Source organism: Artemia franciscana, chromosome 13 (assembly GCF_032884065.1).
Source record: "Artemia franciscana chromosome 13, ASM3288406v1, whole genome shotgun sequence".
Lineage (NCBI taxonomy): Eukaryota > Metazoa > Arthropoda > Branchiopoda > Anostraca > Artemiidae > Artemia > Artemia franciscana.
Genome location: NC_088875.1, coordinates 10,460,070 through 10,482,235, shown reverse-complemented (window position 1 = coordinate 10,482,235; position 22,166 = coordinate 10,460,070). Strand labels below are relative to the sequence as shown.

At 34.5% G+C, this 22,166-nt stretch overlaps 1 protein-coding gene across 2 annotated transcripts in view; it reads right to left on the bottom strand.

The window, feature by feature from the left end:
* The window catches only part of LOC136034502 (vinculin-like), a gene marked incomplete at its 3' end in the record, with an annotated part of 72,437 nt that overhangs the window by 20,675 nt on the left and 29,596 nt on the right, over positions 1-22,166 (bottom strand). For both annotated transcript variants that reach the window (XM_065715721.1, XM_065715722.1), the window contains 6 exon segments: positions 3,741-3,832; positions 6,842-7,039; positions 7,564-7,741; positions 14,294-14,576; positions 15,833-16,071; positions 17,772-18,077. In XM_065715721.1, coding sequence (XP_065571793.1) covers positions 3,741-3,832; positions 6,842-7,039; positions 7,564-7,741; positions 14,294-14,576; positions 15,833-16,071; positions 17,772-18,077 — 1,296 coding nt within the window.

The following is a 22,166-nucleotide window of genomic DNA, read 5'->3' as shown; positions in this document are numbered from 1 at the left end:
TGTATATTTATTGTACATATATCTATTTTTTATTTATTTGTATTTATCATATTTATTTGTTCATAAATATCATTCAAAGTTCAAGGGCTTTGTTTCATAGCAGCAACAGAACGTGGAGCTTTGTTAAAGGTAAATTATTAAAGATAAATTTCTGCACTTGAAACTTCAAGGAAAATTTACCTCACTTATGGGATGAGTAATTATCCTGAGATAGAGAATTAAAAAAAGGATGACAAAAGCTATAAAAAAAAGAATTATAGGCCGCGATAATGATCAATGATATTTTTCAGCTTTCAAATCAAAACTTTGTAAAGTACCAACGATTTATTATATTCGGAGTTATAAATATTATTTATGTAAAGTATATTACTTTTATTATATTATTTTATATAATTATATTATTTTTATATCATTATTTTATGTATTATAACATTTGTATATATTATTTTATAACATTATTTTTATCATATTAGTAAATTACAAAGGATAACTGGCTAAGTGGGAACTAGCACAACTGTATATATCTTAAAAACTAAGAAAATCAGGATGGAATTTTTAATTAAAAAGACCTTAACGTGCAGTTTTTGTGAGCTGCGGGTGCCAAATTTAAAAAAAAGAAGCATGGCTGAAAAATCCACAAAGCTCAAGCTAAAAAATAGACTTTAAACAGCTAAAGAAGATGTAGCTTTCCTTTGAAGGTGTATATTTCTCTTTGGGAGTCTAACGAAAAGATCGTTTTTGAATATTTATAGACAAAAAGTTCTGTCAAATTATACTGATTAGTTTTGCTTATTGATTTTCACGGTTCAATTAGGCAACACTGTCGGTAATGCGACACTTTCGTAAAAACCTTGCGATTTTTAAACAACCAAAAGAAAAACCACTGATTCTATGGTATAAATGGACCTAAGAAGGGGCCAGGTGAAAAATGTTTTATTTTGACGTTCTCGGTAATTTATCCAAAACCCATCTGCTTTCCATAGTCCGATTAAATTTACTTAACTTTTTCGCACGCTGACTGGTCTGCGTTGCGCAGGTACCGATATCCTGATTGATAAAAAAAAAACGTAAATACTGTGTCTGAACCATCACAATAAATGAACTATTAGAAATATATTTAGAAAAATATATTAGAAATATATTTTCATTCTGGTGCCATAATAACAAGCGTGCAAGGAACAAACGCTCAAACCCGTTTGAACCAGTTCTGTTATGCCCCTATGAAAGCTGCTTATAAAAGAGAAAGCAAACTATTATTGGTAGATAATGATAATGTTTTGATAAAAAAAGTTGAAACATTTTGATAAAAGTAGAAATATTTGGCTCTTCCAGTCAATGCAGTTGGCCTTTTAAATGAATACAGCTAGAAATTTGGTTGCATACAATGTTTGCAGAGCATGTGCTTCCATCTTGTATGTACGTTTAATTTTCTTGGGTATTCTCAAAAAGTACGAGATTATTGCTTTTTATTGCTCACATGCGTTCGTTCCGGGAGCGGAGCAAACGCTCAAACCCGTTTGAACCAGTTCTGTTATGCCCCAATGAAAGCTACTTATAAAAGAGAAAGCAAACTATTATTGGTAGATAATGGAAGTAATTTGGTAGTAATAATGGAAGTTGGAATTTAGAAAATTTTCAGCTAAAATAGTGTAATTTAAGATACAGTCTCCAAGATGATGGTTTAGAGAGTATTCAACTAAAATAATAGTGTCAAGTACTGCTTTTTAATGGTTGCTTTCCCATTTTCTTCTAAATCTTAAAACCTCCTTTCAAGGTTCACTTTTGTTTTGTGGCCGGGAGTGCAAAACATGGTTAATACGATAGATTGCTCATTTGAGAAGATAGACCAGACAAGTGATGGATAATTTACAAAGTTTTTGATAAATTACCAAGGATATCAAAATAAGAACATTTTTGCCCCTGGCACATTAGGTCTATCTATACCTGAGAACCAACAATTTTTCATTTGGTAATTTAAAAGTTGCAGGGTTTTTAGGACAGTGTCACATTATCGTCAGTGTTGCCAAATCGACACATTGATGAAATTCTGCACTTGAGACACCAAGGATATATGACCTCATAAATAGGATAAATAATACTCCTCTACTAAAATAAAGTCTCAAGACACGTCGTAGCTATGAAATCAAAATAACAAAGTAACACAAACGGCAAAAAATAGATGTGACAAAATTAATTCCAATTTATTCTTAAATTAACTAGGTATTTAAAACTTCAAACTTATTTTAAATTTATTGAGAAAATTACTTGACATATATATATAAATTAAAATTACATATGCAATTTTATTTAAAATTAATGGACTATTAAAGATAGTTGTGAAGGTAATTGGTTTATTTTCTCTAAAATCACCCATTTCAATCAAAATTTATCTTTAACCAAAGTTATATTTTAAAACTTATATTTATGCTATAAATGGTCTGTTATACTAGAACAGAGTTTCACGTTACTTCGTAGTTATGAGACAATTCGGCAGAAATTGAGAAGTACAGAAAAATTACAACTGGACTTATTTTGAAAATTATATCTTCAAATTTCTTTAAAAGAGTAAATTGTATCAAATGTAGCTTTAAGCTCACTTTTGGAATGAGTAAACTTGCTGCACTAAACAAAGTTCAAGTCACCGCCGTGTGGCTTTAAGCTTTGATGTAGCTGTAAGCTTAATGTAGCTTTAAGCCCACTTTTGGAATGAGTAAATTTGCTGCACTAAACAAAGTTCAAGTCTCCGCCGTGTAGCTTTAAGCTTTAATGTAGCTGTAAGCTTAATGTAGCTTTAAGCTCACTTTTGGAATGAGTAAACTTGCTGCACTAAACAAAGTTCAAGTCTCCGCTGTGTAGCTTTAAGCTTTAATGTAGCTGTAAGCTTAATGTAGCTTTAAGCCCACTTTTGGAATGAGTAAATTTGCTGCACTAAACAAAGTTCAAGTCTCCGCCGTGTAGCTTTAAGCTTTAATGTAGCTGTAAGCTTAATGTAGCTTTAAGCTCACTTTTGGAATGAGTTAATTTGCTGCACTAAACAAAGTTCAAGTCTCCGCCGTGTAGCTTTAAGCTTTAATGTAGCTGTAAGCTTAATGTAGCTTTAAGCTCACTTTTGGAATGAGTAAATTTGCTGCACTAAACAAAGTTCAAGTCTCCACCGTGTAGCTTTAAGCTTTAATGTAGCTGTAAGCTTAATGTAGCTTTAAGCTCACTTTTGGAATGAGTAAATTTGCTGCACTAAACAAGGTTCAAGTCTCCGCCGTGTAGCTTTAAGCTTTAATGTAGCTGTAAGCTTAATGTAGCTTTAAGCTCATTTTTGGAATGAGTAAGCTTGCTGCACTGAACAAAGTTCAAGTCTCCCCCGTGTCTACGAAATTAATCCACAAAATTAGAATAATTAATTAAAATGACATAAACTATAAAAAGACTTGCGCAAAAATCATAGTCAAACCTTTTTTCAATTTTTTTTTTTTTTCAAGAACAAATGAGTAGCATAAACTATGCAAAAAAAAAAAAACAATGACAGAATTTAATTCTAACGGCGTGAGATGATTCTCTCCACTATGGCTATAAAAAGTTATGCGGAGCATATGGCTATACAAGTTATATGTGGAGCGATAGCCACTATCGCTTCACATAAACTATATAAAAAGATGAGCAAAAATCATAATCATACCTGTTTTTTTTCAGAATAAATAAGTAGTATAAAAGATGTACAAAAAATAAGAAAAAATTATACTTACAGCTTGAGATGATTCTCTCCACTTGCTTATGGCTTTTTGGTCTTTGATGTCCAAAGCTACACATTTCGCATCTTGTACTAATGGAGTTACCGCTAAAAGAGATAGAATGCTTAACATTTAAAACACAAAAAAGAATAACGTCCCATTAGGAAACATATATGTGTCATTCTATATTTATTGGTTTTTTTTAATCGTTATTTGATATCCATTATTAACAAAAACTTAAAACAGCCACGTCCCATCCAAATCCCAAAGCATGATATAGGAGGTATATTACAAATATAACTGGAATATACTTATAAAGTTAGTAGGTAGGTTCTAAGACCCATCGTTTTTTCTTTTTGGGGAAAATGGGGGGAGGTTACTTACTTTTATGTATTTTTTATTTAGTTTATACGGACGTTACTTTATAAGTAAAAAAAAGTCACTAAATCATACAACTACACGTAGCAAAAAAAATCAATTATTTTTTTGTTGCAAACTTGACTAAAATATCGCAAAATACAAAGTATTTTTGGTATTATATACCGGTAGTATTTAGTATTTTGGTTTGTATTCTTGTAGTATTTAGGACTTTTTTGCAACTCCAAAATTCTCAAGGGGGGGGGCACTTTATTTCTACAGTCTATTATTCCCATTTTATTAGATACGATAAGCTAATGACAGGATAATTTCTTGAAAATGATCGGCTTTTTGAAATAATCAAAATTATTCGATTTTAGGTCTTCAAACAAAAAAGTAAGGCGACTATTGTTATTTCAACGAGCATTGTAAAAAGTAAAAGAGTGAGTGACACAAGGCTCTGCTTTGGGACCGATTTTTTATAACATAAGCAAATACGACATTCCAATATGGTTACCTGAGGACAATATTTGCGGATGATATATGATTCATAATTCAACGTTCAAACAAATTTTTTCCTTTACTTTGAACGCAAAGAAACCCAATTTTTGGACCAGTTGTATTAAAACCAGGGTATGCTTCACGAGATGATTATTTGTATTGCCTGCTTGGAGTCCAAGTCACTTTTTAATGCGTTGAAGTCCACACTTTGACTGTGTTAGAATTTCGTGATCAGGGCATAATTTCTGAAAAGACACCTTCGTGCATTAAGACTAGGGCATATTGCTTAGATTTACAGTATCTGTTTGGAGATTAGTCATGGCTCTAAGTAGCTATTTTAATGCATCGAGGTCTGAGATTTAGATGTCATTGAATGATTGAAATCAGGGCATAATTTACGAGCAGTTACATTTATACATAAAGACAAGGGTGTAGTTTACAAGGAGATTGTTTATATTACTTGCTTGGAGATTAGACACGGGTCCAAAAGCTTTTTAAATACATTGAGGTCTGAGATATAAATAGCCTTAAATGATTGAGATAAAGGCATACATCATGAACAGGTACTTTCGTATATTATAACAAGGGCGTAGTTTATAAGGAAATTATCTATACTAGCTGCTTGGAGATTAGACATGGGTCCATATAGCTTTTAAAATGCATTGATGTCGGAGATCTAAATTTCCCTGAATGATTGAGTTCAGGGCATAACGTATGAACAGATACCTTCGTATATTATAACAAGGGCGTAATTTATAAGAAAACTAGATCTACGTTGCATGGGCAACGTGAGGTGTTGCGGCAACCTTTGCTCGGCTTCGCCGAGTAAAGTGTTGCGAGAGCAACACTTTGGTTTTGTTTCCTCGCTGCGACTAAACGCTGAAGTTGTTAATCTGTAAGGATGCTAAAATACATACTAGGTACACCAACTCACAAAAGTTGCAAACTCCTCATTGCTAAATATGATTGTAGCCTTACAGCTGATTATTACTTACAAGTCCCCTACATGTCTTACCACTGGAACCAAATTGGTCTTACCATCAAATACAACGGAAACAAAAAATAGGTACACCAACTAGTAAGAGTTGCGAACCCCTCATTGCCGAGGATGATTATGAGCTAACAGCCGACTGTTGCTTATAACTCCCCTATATGTCTCACAATTGGTATCGGCCTATTTTTGGTTTCAGTGTGTACCTTACTACTGAAGTTATCAACCCCTTTAAACTTTCTAACTGATATATCTCATGAAGGAATTTTTGTACAAAAAAATGAATGACATACACTTTGATCAACTCATCAAAAGCTATCGACTGCCGTCGAAAAAAAAAATCTATCTGTCTTAGTTCGAAAGTTGACTTTTTTGCCGTAGGCCAACTTTCTAACGTCATCACTTAGAAAGGAGCAAAGGATAAACTCTAATTTCTTTAGCAATGAGAGAACTTTTAAGTTTAAGAGGCACATCTGATACCATTTCCCTACCGCAATCCCAAGTGCGAAAAACCGAATGATAAACTCAGCTGAAATCACGAACAGAAATGGGTAGAAACAATAGATGGCAGCACTTTCGGACCCGTGGGAAAATGCCGCTTTTTTGCTTCTCTAAATTTTTCTATTTATCACTCAAAGAAGATATATTGGCTGTGGGGCAGGGTAACTGTCGCATATATTTAACACTTATAGATTTTAGTCCATCTTCAATTTGAAACTGGTGCCTGCCTGCTTGCCTGCTAGAACGGAGCTTTCCACTCGAAAGCAGAAACATGGTTTGATGAAACGAAAGCTTGGCTGCATAACTTCAGATAGTCCTCTCTGACATAGGCTATACAACTCCTCTTCACTTCACACACTATAGGCTCTGGCTCAAGGACAAGCAAAAACCATCCTTTTTGGCCCCAGGCAAGAGTTCTACGAAGCTTTCCAAAATGTAAAGTCATATTCATCAATCCGGCCTAAGGTCCACACTTTCCATAAAAACCGCAGAGGTTAGACCCTTACCACTTTCTAGGAATAAGATGAAATCGGGGTGCTAGGAACAAAAAAAAAAAAAAAAACACGACAAAACCAAAGTGTTGCTTTCGCAACACAATGATATATACTAGCTGCTCGAAGATTAGACACGGGTCCACATAGCTTTTAAAATGCATTGATGTCGGAGATCTAAATGTCCCTGAATGATTGAGTTCAGGGCATAACTGTTGAGCAGAAACTTTTATACAAAGGCTAGGGCGTAGTTAACAAGGAGATTATTAAATTACCTGCTTGGAGATTCGACATGGCTCCACGTAGCTTTTGAATGTACTGAGGATCTTCGGAGTTTTCAGTCTCTTGCTTAGCAACCATCAGCACCCTGTTGGCTAACCTTGCCATGGTGGATGTTCCTTCAACCAACTTTAAGGCTTGTTTTCCATTGATAGAATCTTCACACATGTTAGACTGGGCTTTTATCGCTTCCTCTGAATGAGAAAAATAAAGTTACAGTAATATGTTCAAGAAGGAAAAATATGACAAAAATCGTTATGAATTTTGCCCCTAATCTGAAATCTCACCTGTATTCACATACAAACTTATTTTTGGGATAATAAGTTATTATCTACTGTCAAATATGACATCTTTTAAGATGATTTACTTGTTCGCATGTCCTAATTTTTATCCGTGAAACCCAGATAAAAAATTAATTAAAATTGTCAAATGAGAGAGATGAAAAACTCTTAATGTGTTAAAGGATGAGAATTTTCCATTAATTCATCGAAGAAAATGCCCGATTTTCCTGTTATCGAAGAAAAGTTAATTATCCCTCGTATAAAGACAATAAGTAACAGTTTATTATTTATATGTATATATATATATATATATATATATATATATATATATATATATATATATATATATATATATATATATATATATATATATAATAACAATAACAACAACAAAAGTTAAACAGAACTATTAAACTACAACAGAGTAAGTTAGTTACCAGATTGTTTCATAAAAGCGGCCACATCAGTGGCTTCATCACAGAGTCCTCTCAGTCGATGTAGGCATTCGGCATACTGACGTCGGAGATTTTCGAAGTGCTCGTCGGCAGCCTTCTGCTCAGGGTACGTCATTCGAATCCTTCCAGCACTTACTAGCTGTGGTGTCAAGCTTTCGACCTACAAATCAAAAGTTAAGGTCAAAATACTACTTTAAAAGCCTAATGTTTAAGAGGAAATAAGACTCAGGAACGATGGATTTTGTTTGGCTATCTATCAAAACGGACTTTCTGAAATAAAAGGGACTGGTGAAATATTGCGAAACTAAATTCATAACTAAATGTGTTTTAATCTTATGGAACACAGAAACAAACCAAAAATCAGACCAAACCAAAAATCAGAACCAATAAAACCAAGCTTCCGAAATACTAAAATTTTTTATGTCATACAACACAAAATTCACAATTTAATATGTTTTACTTCTATAGTAACCACCTTTTCTATTGAAAAAGAGAAAATTCAATACTCACTGTCATCCTTCTGATTGCTTTTGAATTTGCAAACTTTTCTCAGATTTTCGTTTATATATTTTCAATTATGATGTTTCACACTCTATCTCTATCTACTCCCTCTACCCTCCTTTTGTCGATTTACCAACTTATTAGTAATTATCTCTTGGCACAGTTTTTTTTCCAAAATCTCTATATATCTCTCTCTTTCGGTTCATCTCCCATTTTGTCGATCTATACAATTGTTTATATAGGAATATATATAAGAAATATATTCTTTTGTTTAAAATTGATAGCTAATATAAAGCACTAGCTAATCATTCTCAGGAATATATTAATTGAAAATTCAAAAAAAAAAATAAAAAAAAAAAATAAAATTCGGAAAAAAAACAGCATAACCAGCTAATCTATCCTTTCTCTGAAGATGTTTGACAGATACCAGTAAAAGAATTGGCTAAAATAGCTGCTTTGGATTCACTATCAATATTCATAGCACATTGACTGGGGATCCTGGTTTGCTGCAAAATCAGGTTTTGGTTATTGTGGTTCAAATTCTCCGATAACGCTTAAACATTTTTTTTAGAGATGAAAAGGTAAAAAAAGAAACAGCAAAATTATTTTGGTAATGCCTGGGGCCAAGTATAAGGACGGGAAGGGGTCTGCGATGCAACCACACTGGAAATTACTTACAATACCCATCATATAGATATTGTCTCTATATAATGAATAAAAAAAGTTGCTAATAAAGAGTTTAGTTATAAACGGTACTTTGTATAAAGAATACCAAAAAAGTAGAGCTTTTGAAGCACTAATTTGATATAATTTTCATTTTTGGCAAAATAAAAAATATATACAACCTCAACCAGCCTGTCTCTTAAATGCAATATTACACATTCCTTCTCCAAGTTATCAAGATCTTTAACTGAATATATAGTCATGAAGAGAATTGAAAGAGAAACCAAAAATCAGTTGAAAAATTCCCAACTAGAGCAATAAGCCTGGATATCTCTATTGAATAGGTGGTGTGCCACTGGCTACCAAGATTGGTATATATGGTGATCCCCATTCAACAAATATCGGGAGTTCTATGTCCTACATCCTCTACACCTACGTCCTCTTATAGTCTAAAACATCTTTAGCCTATGGTTGCCCGGCCATAAATTGAAAAAAACCACTGCTATTATATTGCCCCTCTCCTTGGGAATATCTTTAACAAAAGATGACATCTTCAACTGTCACGATCTTCCACCTATCCAGCTTTGATTAAGCAATGATCAATGGCGATATATAGAAATAAACTCATTTTTAATCGTCAATTTGTGCGCTCTGGCCACAAAAGCTTAAAACATTAACTCAGCAGGAATTTAACATAAACTGAACAAAAAAACCTAACTAAAAACACGGAAATCTCGCCTCTTTTGACGGATCAGGGGGTGCTGGGCTTTCAGAAGAAGTAGTTGTCAATGACCCTCTGAAAGTCAATGTGCCAGCATCCCGAGAGAAAGGTAAATAAAAAAACAAAGTCAGCATGGTGACTGGTACAGAGAATATTAATGCTATTCTATCAAAGATTTTGATCTTAATAGGTCAAAGACTGACCGAAGTAAAACACCATTTAAGATTAAGATTTATGCCTCCTCTATCAAAGATTTTTTATTATTTTTTTTTTTAATGTTTTACAGAATCTAGTAATATAATATATAAAAATGGTTTACAATACATGTACTCTCTTCTCTCTCTATTATCTATTCATGATTTTTTATTTCTGGAAAATTGTTATTTAAAGTACTTTTATTACTTAAATACACCAATTATATCATATGGGCGTACACAATCTTGTTGTTCGTAACTCAGTACTTGAAGTACGCCGCCTGAACAAGTGTACTTAATTAAGTAATAGTCTATGATTTATATATGTTTTTTCAATATTTTATAGTTTATTATATTTACTAAAGTAATAGTTTATGTAATTTTATGTAATAGTTATGCTATGTAAAAATAGTGATTGCGGGATACCATAGTATGTAATTCATTTTATTACTAGATAAACTTTCTTTTTTCCCGTTTATATGAATTTGCTTTCTGCTGCTCATTGATATATTCCTTTCCTTTTTTACATAAATTCGGGCTCAGACGCGCTTTAAATGTTTTGATTTTTCAAAGCTTAAATCTGGCTGAAAAATTCATTGACTAATAGTATTAATATTCTCTGTACCATACCAACATACTTCATACGATACCAGCCTTTTTTCACCGAGTCCTATTTCCTTGTGATCTCCGCAGCAGAAAACAATAAAGTTGTCTCGGCCTTTCCTATCTTTAACGATTTGCAGGACTCTGATTGTTTTCTGCTGCGGACTCTGATTGTTTTCTGCTGCGGACAATCAGGACTCTGATTGTTTTCTGCTGCGGAGATCACAAGGAAATAGGAGTCGGTGAAAAAAGGTTGGTATCGTATGAAATTAATATAAAGGAAGCGTTGCAAAAAACGGGAAAAAGGAGTAAAGTTTGTGTTTGAAGAAGCTAACAACTCTCCCAAAATCTAAAAACAAAGCATATGGTACGCTGCGCTCAAAATCAGCGAGCCAGCGAGCTCGTCATCTCAGCTGTTGGAGAGGATTGTTGCTAGCGAGGATGAGATTGCAAGAACGCAAAAATCAATGATGGAAAGATTACTGAGGAAGTTTTAGAAAAACGCGGGCATACAGAAAAGTAGAAAAGTAAGGGATACAACAGACAAATGGGGAATTTTTAAAGCAATCCTGCGACCCGATAATTAGTGAAATGTATGCACCTTGAGTTTACACAAGTTTCAGCATATTACAATCGTACAAAAGTTTGAAAGCAGAAATTCAAGGGTTAAAAAATCGCATGGCACAGATGGAAAGTAGAATGGACGATTTTGAACAAGAAAAGCTGCTAGATAGCCTAGTTTTCAATGGTGTGAAGCAGTTACCCGTTGGATATTTGAAAGCAACAACAACGAATATAACGACACAGAAAATGGGAGTCGCCGGTTTTTCGCAAAATGACATTAAGAATATTTACCACTACCGTCTAAATAATTCCACTACACAAGGCCATAAAGATATTACACCGGTGATTGTGACATTGAAAAACAGCGAAATGGCAAGGATAGTTTTCAAGAGCAAAAGTAAACTTGCCAAGTCGGGCATTTTCGTGTCTGAGGCCCTAACGAAACGTCGTCGTGACATTCTGAATACGGCAAGGGATAATTTTGGAGTGTGAAATGTCTGGTCATGGGCTAATTCTGACAAAACCCCCCAACAGACACTATTGCTTGCAGGATTCGGTCATTGATGGATTCCTTTTAGTTGCTTGTGCTTATTTTGTTGTTATAGTTTATTGTCTATCAATGTTTTTTACTTTTCATTTATTATTTTTATAATTATTTATCTGTTCCTAGAGCTCAGTTTCGCCTTTTTTTTTTCTTTTTTTTTCACAATGAGAACTGTGAAAGTGTTTATTAGATGTAAATATGTGTGATTTATCAATGAGTACCATATGGAGGTTGAGCCGGTAGGAAAGTTACCCGTCCGTTATTGATAGTTACTTACTTTCAGATTTGGCGAATGAAGAGTCTACAGTGAGTTATAGACCTTGGCAGTTTGGTAAATATTGCAACTGCTCGTATCTTGGGATTATGCAAAATGCTGGTTTAGATAGTTGGTCGTGGAGCTACCACTTTACTTCTTCGTATGATAAGACATTTGATTTTCTTTCGAAATTTCGGAATCTGTATGTTATGGCCCTTTGTGAGACTTTTTTGAGTCAGGATAGTCCTCTCTCGTCTTTTAGTTTTCCGGGCAATCAGCTAACTGCGAGGAGTAGAGCTTCAATGAGCCGCGGAGGACTTGATTTGACAGTAACTGATTCACTTAAACGGAAGCCAAGAGAGGATCATGATGTCTGGAGAGAAGGTAAGATAAAAATATTTTCTAATGAAATTGAGATTGGAATGAGGCTTGGCGCCAGGATAAATTATCCTGTCAGTTGTTTATGAACCTCCAAGTCCGTCGTATGAGGATTCCACAGAAGGTTTCCAAAGTCTTCTAATGATGGTTCAGAAATCAACCCCCCCCCCCCCAACAGACACTATTGCTTGCAGGATTCGGTCAATGACGGATTTCTTTTAGTTGCTTGTGCCTATTTTGTTGTTATAGTTTATTTTCTATCAATGTTTTGGTTACTTTTCATTTATTATTTTTATAATTATTTACCTGTTCCTAGAGCTCAGTTTCGCCTTTTTTTTTCCTTTTTTTTCACAGTGAGAACTATGAAAGTGTTTATTAGATTTAAATATGTGTGATTTATCACACATATTTAAAAATCACATATATAAAAATCACAGCAAGATTTTTTACGCATGGGTGATTTTAATTTTGATCTTTTATCTACGGGTGGTTCTAACCTAGATTTTTCAAATTTTTTGTTTCTAATGATCTTTTTCCCACACTAACGATACCTACAACGATCATAGATCACTCTGCTACCCTGATTGACAATGTGTTTGTCTTTGAAAGTATACCCGAAAAGCGTTTTCTAATATTTGAGTGAATTTGGTATCTGATCATTTCTCAGTGGTATTTAAATTAGATTTACAAGCGTCACGCCATAAAAAGCAAAATAAAATTGTTCGAGAGATTAAGCCTTCAAAAGTTTGGATGTTTAAAGAAGAAATAAGTGCAACATATTTTGAATCTGTCTTGAATCATGAAGACCCATGTGAAGGTTTTGCGCAATTTAGTAGCATCATAACTACTGCATACGATAAACTTGTCCGCTGAAGCCAAACAGACAGAGACCAAATAATGTAGTTATGTATTCCTGGTGCGTCTATAACACCTTTTGCCGACGATACAGCACTTTTTGTGGCAGCGAAGACTCTTGAAGAATTGATCGAGACAGCAAACAGAGCTCTGCAAGGGTTGAGCGAGATTGTAGACACTAGCTTGCTTAGCACTAACGCGGCAAAGAGTAATTATATTCTGTTTAATCGGACGGGTGTATCTCCAAATCTTTCCAGTGAAATAGCAATAAATGGTTCTTTGTTAAAGCAGGCTGAGGATGTACCTAGTACCTAGGTACCTAGTGCCTATTAGGTAAAATCCTAGGTACCTCGGATTCATTCTCGATCAGAATCTCAGCTGCAGAAGACACGCTAATGTGGTTGCGAGTAAGGTAGCGTGTGGTCTTGAGATTTTAAGACGTTTTCAACATTTTCTAATTTTTCATGTTTCAGTTCTTTTATATTAATCTTTGATTGCGCCGTATAAAAATCATAGATGCATGATTTGCGCTAACAATTTTCTGTGCAATTTTAAAGGAGTACAGATTCAGCAAAATGAAGCAGTGAGGTTAATTGGTAAGTATGATACAGGGGTTTTAAGTACACAGTTGATTTTTAGGAAACTTAGGATTTTGAATGTTGATCAAATTAAAGATTTTCAGATTGGTATTTTTGTGTTCCAGAGTTGGAATAGTTTCGCACCTGATGTTTTTAATAATTTTTTCGTTTTAATTCATTTTATCACGGATATGCTACGAGAAATGCTGAAGACCTGGTAAGTGAGCCAAGAAATCCGGTTCGTTCAACCCATGTGGCAAAGCAACCGGGTCCGGTAGTCTGGAAAACCTTTCAAGACTCAATTCGGGAAGTGGAAAGGGTGACGCAGTTTAAAAACCGGTTAAAGAAGCATTTTCTTGCCGGCAGTTGGTAAGTGTGGGACTGAATTACGATAGAAGACAACTTAAGTGTTTTTGGTCTTTTTTCTGTTTTTTTTATTATTCTGTATCTACTATTAATATCTTTTTTTGTTGTTCTTTATTTGTGTTTATTTTAGTGATGATTTGGTTAGTTGTATAATTTAGTAATTGTGTACTGGTTGCATTTTTCAAGCATATTCGTGCTTTGTTTGTATCTGGTTTTCAAGCCGGCATGAATTATATTTAATAAGTTGTTGTTGAATCCTGCTTAGTAGAAACATTTTCAATTACTTTTTGGTAAAAACTGAGATATTACTATATGTGACATTGACATACAAATTTTATGTAAACAAAACAACTATTTTCTAGTTATTTTTAGGTTTCAATCATTTCAATATTTGACTTAACTTATCTTGACTTAGGTCTCAATAATCATTTCAATATTTTTTATGTTTTTAGCTTTAATAGACAGATTTCAAGGTAGAAATTTAAGTACCTGAGCTGCAACACCAATAAGAGATTCAGCGAGTTTTTTATTGCCATTACTTCCACCAGCGGCAACCAGTCGTGCAGTCTGTGCAGCTTGTGATGACAAATCAACCAAAGCTTGAGCCTTTTCATTGAAGGTTTTCTCTCTGTTTGGAGTCCCTTCGGGTGCTGTTACAGCCTCAGTAAATTGTTTTAAAGGAGTCAAAATATCAACCAAATCTTCAACCACCCGCCCTACTAGCGCTCCTTGAATCTTCTGCTTTAGCTCATCCAATTTCTGCGACAACAGTCTGAAAAAGAATACTTGATTGGGGGCATCAAAAATTACGTTCTTTTACGTAAAAATTTATGTAAAGAATTACGTCCTTTACGAAAAAGATTCGAGAAAATACGCTTATTTTTTAAACATCCTAAATTGGGTGTTATTACAGCCTCAGTAAATTGCTTTAACAGTTACAATATCCACCGAAATTGCAACCACCCACCCTACTAGCGCTCCTAGAATCCTCTGCTTTAACTCATCCAATTTCTGCGACAGTCATAAACTAGGAGCATCAAAAACTACGTTTTTTATGTAAAAATTAAAAAAATTACGTAAAATAAAATTTAAGTAATTTTCCGTAAAAATTACGCTTTTTATAAAAAGCGTATTCTTATATTACACTGAAGTGATGACGTTGATGGGAAACAACAAATTGAAATACACAACAAAACTGACAAAAATAAAAAGCATTATAAGTAATATGTGGCATTAAAAATTCTATTTCGCCTCATTTCTAAGGTTTATTTTGAAATAGCCTGATAACGTTGGTGAAAAAAAAAACGTTATTTTAAAATATCTAGCGATTAAAGCTTTCGATTCTGAAGTACAAATATTATATTTTGAATAAACATTAATGTAAAAAGGAAATTTTCATTTTTCAAAAAGAAAACATGGCTTATTTTTCTTCAAATAAAAAGTATATGTTATGTTTTTCTCTTTTAAATTTATTCAAAGCCAAAAGAAAAATAGTATCTCAGATAGTATTGAAAACCTAATTTGTCAAACGTCGTTTCATAGTGTCATTATGTTTGCATATAAACTACTAAGAAGAAGGTCCATGGATCGTTCTGTGGGAAAGAAGAAAGAGGGGCAGGGGTGGGGTCTTAGGCCCAAAAGAGTGCCCTTTTATATCAATTTGTCAACACTTGGATGAACATATTTCGAATCTGAACGGAAGACCCCTTCCTTTTGTGGACAGTTTTGGAGAGAAAAAGTGAGAGGCAGGGAGAGAGAAAAAAAAAATAGAGATATACAGAAAGAGAGAGAGACAGAGATGATAGGTGTCAAAATGCCCGGCAACAGCCTGAGCTTGAGGTTCGTGTCCCTGTCCACTACGACAGAGATCACCGAGATAAAGAGAAACAGAAAGAAACAGAGTGAGAGGAACAGAAAGTGAAAGAGAAAAAGAAAGAGAGAAAGAGGGAAAAAGAAAAAAGAGAGAGAAAGAAAGAAAGAGAGAGGAAGAAGGAAAAACAGAGAGAGAGATGGTAGGTGTCAAAATACCTGGCAACAGCCTGAGCTTGAGGTTGGTGTCCTTGTCCACTACGACAGAGATCACCGAGTTGACGAGACAATGAGTCGACCTGATTACAAAGAGATATAATCTCTGTTCTGTTTTCTCCAGCCAGACCTTCAGCAACCCGCTTTCCTTCAGCAACTATCAATCCAATGGCTTGTTGGCCAAGACCAGCATTGTCCATTGTAGGATTTGTAAGCCATTTCCTTGCTTGCTCTAGACGACCCTGTCAAAAACATAGTAGCATATTTATAAAAGTATATAAAAGCCAACCCAGCAGAACAATGACGAAGAAACAATATCGTTTTCCTTTTTTGCGGAGGGGGTGGGGGGCACTGCTGTAGTAAACTCTGGTCAGTTACATGGTGTTGGCAACCCTGCTAGCCTAGAAGATGCCCCAAGATACAGAATCCAGACTCTAATGAAAGTTTTCATCACCATTGCGCTACATTTTTCCCATACAACACTAATGAAATCATTCTTCAGCGAAAGCAATTTTGAATCCCGCCAGAGAAATTACGGGTCAGTGGTTTGGCGTTCTTAACCGCTGCTACTTCTCAGGCATGAAATATAAGAATTTCGTAAGAAAAACAAGTTTTCATTAATCTATTCCCTGTAGATGAAGATAGAACCTGCAGATGAAGTTTATTAATTGACTAGAGAAATAAATTGACAATAAATAAATTGAACCAAGTAAACTGATTATAGAAATAAAGCCTTTTTTCAGTGTTTTTACATTCATGCCTGAGGATGAGGACCAGTTTGAAAAATTATCAAGACTTAGCCGATGAGTAAAAATTTTTGAACACACATAAAAACTGATAATATCTACTCTGATTAGCTTCTCAAGTAAGACTGATCCGTATTTCAAATAATATACCTGTCTTAGCTGTTGTTTGTGTGTTTTTTGGTTTTTATTTTTACTACTGTCAAATTTTCTAGTACTATTACAAAGAAAGGAGCAAAAGTTAATTGCTCCTTAGTTATTTTAGAAAAACAAATAATGCTATAGATAAAGATAGACAAATAAGATAAAGAAAGATATAGCTTAGTAGTAGTGTAAAAAGGGCCAAGAAACTCAGAGAATATAGAATTTTTGACCCTCAACCGCGCATGTCCGCCTGCCTGTTGCTAAAGATAGATAAAACGGCATTGGATTTCTCTTTCTTTATGAAATATTCCTGGAAAATTTATTCCAGCTGCCATACAGGTACCTGCTAATTATTTGTTTCTCAAAACTTATGCTGTAACATTCAGTATAATCCACTAACTACTGCTTAATTACCCGCTAATCCTACTGTAAAAAAGGGATTTCCGCTAATTTTAAGGCAAATTTGTTTGATGAGAAATTTGATAGCAAGATAATTATGTTCACAAATTTGACTTGCAAATTTCGTAGCGTAATAAACATGTTCAGAAATTTAAATTTTCATTTAAATTTCATTTAAATTGATTGGTAACAATTTAAATTGTTTACATTTAATATATTCTCTTTTACCTATACCAAACAGACTTACTTTGGGGTAATTACCGCCTAGCTCAGGCAAGGATTGTGAGCATAACTGAGGCAAATAATTTCAAAAGAAGACACAAATCACATGCAAAGTTCAGTCTGTTAAATTCAATTTGCTTATAATTAGTCAATTTGCTCTAATTAGTCAATTTGAGCATGCGACACGATGAATTGTCATTTTTATGCCATAAATTAAAGTGAAACATTTCAACTGGAGTTGAAAAAAGGTAAGAAAAAAATTGAACTTTCAGACAGTGATTATATACAGTTCAGCAGGATAAACTTCAAGATAAAACAGATCCTTCAGACACAACTTAGAAAGCCCCCCTCCCCTCCTTGTGCATCTATGTGAATGGTCACCAACTCGACAAAAGGTTGTCCTATTACTTTTCCCTAATCTCTAACTAACTTACTTGAACAGTATGAGCAGGTTGCGACACTCCAGATCTTTCAGCTCTTTGAACAGACGAGTTGACCAGCTTAGACAATTCTACTAGTTTGCCTTTAAGACTTCTAGCCAATCCTTCTGCTTGTGGTGTCGTACCCTTTCCATCAGCACGCAGTTCTCCCAAGGCATCCGTTAGAGATGAAATTTCGGAGACATGCTTAGAAATCATCTCAGCGTCTTCTGGCAGAGCACGTTCTGCAACTCGATTTGACATCTCAAGAATATTCCTCAAGGATTTTTCGCCAACGCCACCTCGTAAGGCATTAGAGTCCTGAAAATACAAATTATTGTTCTGAAAATGACCATAGTAATCACACATATATGAGAGTATAGATTATAACAGATTGAATATACGAGAAATGTCCAAACAAAAAGGTAAGTTTCGAAATTTTGCAGAGTTTGCAACTCTAGTCGTTAATTTTTTTTTTTTTTTTGCTATGCTGGTAAACTGGCTCCCAACATATACTGAGTGTTTTGATTAACGAGTGTTTACAACATGTACGAGTTTTTTCCATGTTAGTTCATATTTCACGATTATTAACGTTAGACCTGTTGTTGCTAGCTTTACAACTTTTCGTTTTCGAAAAATGCATCAAAGAATGTATCAAATTTACATAACAGATAAAATTAGGTGCTCTATTGCCTTTGAAATGCAGACGGATTTATTTGGGGAGTCTAAATTAAGGCAGAAAATGTATATAATTGTATAAGAACTTCAAAGATAGTCAAGAAGGTATTATTGGCAGTGCCTGACTGCCCTACCACATCAACCTCGAAATCATTGAACTAGTTGAATAAACATCACTCAGAATCTATTACATAACTTCAATGGCGATTCCCAGATCTACTCAAAAGAGTCATAGTTGGTGACAAAACATAGTTGGTCAACATTATAATCAAAATTTAAAGCACAATAATCACAATAAAATTGACCAAAAGAAAAGACCACATCGCTAGAAGAGCTCAAGACAATACCAAAGAAGTCCTTCAAAGATCGGAAAAGGCGATGAAACAAATGTATTCTATCCCAGGGGATTAAATAGGAAAAATAGATATTAATGAATAAATCAATATTTTTCCTGAAAAATAAAACTCATCACTTAATTCGAACAAACCTCATACATCAAATATTGAAAAAAAATGTATAAAAAAAAAAAGAGTAGCTGACATCATTAAGGTTAGTTAGCTAAGTCCCAAAGCCGTATCTAGGGGAAGGGCAGGAAGTTTGACCCCTCCCTCCTCCAAAATTTTAGTCCGACTCACAAAGACGTACCAGAAATGCACATAAACAGATTTACTATGCATTGTTTAGGTTTTTTTGTGCCCCTCTCCCCCCGAACAAAATTTTGGCTATGGCCTTACTAGCCCATAGGTATTGAAGATAAGAAAGTAGACTAATAGGTAGATTTTATTGGACTGGACTGAACTGGGTCTTTTCTAACATCAAAGTGTACTGGTAGTAGTTTTAACGATCTAATCGTATACCTAAACGACCAGTATGAACGATCACCATCACAGTTGATTTAACATTCCCGTTCAATAGGAAAATATACTATCTGCTCCCCTCCCACATTCTAGTTTTATACAGCCTTATGTACAAAGTAAAGACGAGGGCTTGCAAAATTCAATTTCGCCTCTTTTCTCAAGAGAAATCGGTACCAATCTAATAAATACAAGTTTTAAGGTTCAAATACGAGATTCTAATGATAAATATTAGTTTTAGAGATCACCATCGCAAACCAAAATACTCTATGTGTTCTCCTTCTCACCTCGGGTTTTAGTTGCACACCGCTGTAGAAAACCATATACAGCCAAATAGCGGGAGAAGGGAGGTTTAAACGAAGATTTCGTTCTTTCTAGCGACATATCGTTTCGGCGATCAATATTAATCTAATTCACAAATTCGAACTTGAAAAATCGCCGATAATCTTTTAGTCATAAAAGACGAAGTCGGGCACGGAAAAAGACAAAGACAATTTTTTACTGAGGAAAAGTGAGAGTTGGCTCTCAACGTAAACTCAATAGCACTACAACATATATTCTTCTTTTTGCACATATTTTCCTCCTAGGATCCAAACTTCCTTTCAGCAGGAATACAGATATGCATAAGCCCAGATTTTTCTACCTTTATCTCTAAACATATGTTTCTAAACATCTCTGACTGTCTCTACCCTATCAACAGATCTCGCGAAAATTAGCTCTACCCATTTTGCTCTCTTTCGCGAAATGTTTTTTTTTTTCTTCTTTAATTGCAGAAAATTACCTCTTATCATACCTACCTAATAATACCAATCTTGTGCAAAAATATCACATGTAACAGCCCTACCCATTTTGCTTGATTTCACAAATAATAATCAGTTCTTGCAACAAATTAAAGAGCAATATAACACTATTTGATAGATCATTTCTGGCGCAACCTTATTTTCAAAGTCTTTCTCGGGGGGATCAACTAAATAAAAATTACTTTTATGCAAACGAAGAAATAAATTAAAAAAAGAAATGGATCCAATTTCGTCACAACAGTGAAGCGGAGAAAAGGAAAAAAGACCAATAACCTCAATCACACACAGGACAACCATCACCAACGGAAAAAATATTGTAAAAAAAAAATATAAAAAAAATAAGATAATATATAATATGTAAAAAAAAATCTTTAAGCAGGCAAAGAAAAATATAAAATATCAAAATTTTTCTTTAAAAACTTAACATAACAAGAATTTTGATTTCAGTTCCGAAAGAATTAACATCCTTAATAAAACCCTACACCTTTATGATGTTTGAAGATGTTGTTTTTGAAAATAACACGTTAAGCGGATATTTAACCTCTTTGTTGTGGGAACTGCGTGATCTGGCAACACCATTAATTCGGTCATATTGTATCTCCATCGGCGCTGTGATGGGCTTTTCACAAAATTTTTCGGCTCTTTTATCTAATCTCTCATTGTATTTGGCATTATCGGAGGAGTAAACATTTCCACGGAATCTTTCCTTGAACACTGGAAGGCTGGACTTTCATATCCCCTTTCGTTTAGACATGGACTGTTATCATATTCAAGTTTTACACAGCAGTCATTAAAGAAATTGTACAAGGATATGGGTCTTTCAGCAACAATACTGTCTTAAACAGGTCTAGAACAGGAAGCATCAGGCTGTGAAGATTTTTGAAATTTTTTATTTTTGAAAAATGAAGATTTTTCAAATTTATACCAGGTTTTTCCGTCATGTTTCCATGACTCCTGCTTATCAGAATGCACCATATCCGAATACGTTGAATTTCTTTTCGTTGACTGTTTGTTGCAAGTGAACGAAGTTTTCTTCGATTGGTATCCGGTTTCTCCGATATATCACATATCTACTTTTTTCTATCAACCTATATCTTCTCATCAGAATATCTTGGTGCACTTGAACCTTTTCCAAATTCCATAATAACTTGTTTTCTTATTGCATGGTAAACTCGCACTATGCATTGGTTGGCAGAACCAAACCTTCGACAACAGATTCAAACACCAGCCATCGTGCTGAAATCTGAACTCCTCTCCTGAAATTTCGAGGATGTTAAAAATCAATTGTAGATGGACAGGTTTTTCTAGGCCTCAGCTGATAGTCGCTAATGAAATTGGATCCTGTTTCTGGAAGAAGATATTAAACAATAGACTTTAATTTAAGGACTTTCAGGTCTACACTCTGAAATTCGACATTTAATCTGTCAAAAAAGGGTAACATTTATTTAAGGAAGCAATAAAACAATTTCACTTTTGGATTGACCCAACCCAACTGAAGATTGAGAGCACTCATGTCATTTCCTTCTAAAAATGGTATGTTCAATACTGAGTGAGTACCACCCACTGTTCAATCAAGCAGTCGACAACAGATTCAAACACCAACCATCTTACTGTACATGGGTAGAGCAGATGAGGCTCCGCATGCTATTACTTTCAATACTGAGTGAGTACCACCCATTGTTCAATCAAGCGGTCGACTACAGATTCAAACACCAACCATCTTGCTGCACATGGATAGAGCAGATGAGGCTCCGCATGCTATTACTTTCAATACTGAGTGAGTACCACCCATTGTTCAATCAAGCGGTCGACAACAGATTCAAACACCAACCATCTTGCTGCACATGGATAGAGCAGATGAGGCTCCGCATGCTATTACTTTCAATATTGAATGAGTACCACCCACTGTTCAATCAAGCGGTCGAAAACAGATTCAAACACCAACCATCTTGCTGCACATGGATAGAGCAGATGAGGCTCCACACGCTATTACTTTCAATACTGAGTGAGTACCACCCTTTGTTCAATCAAGCGGTCGACAACAGATTCAAGCACCAACCATCTTGCTGCACATGGAT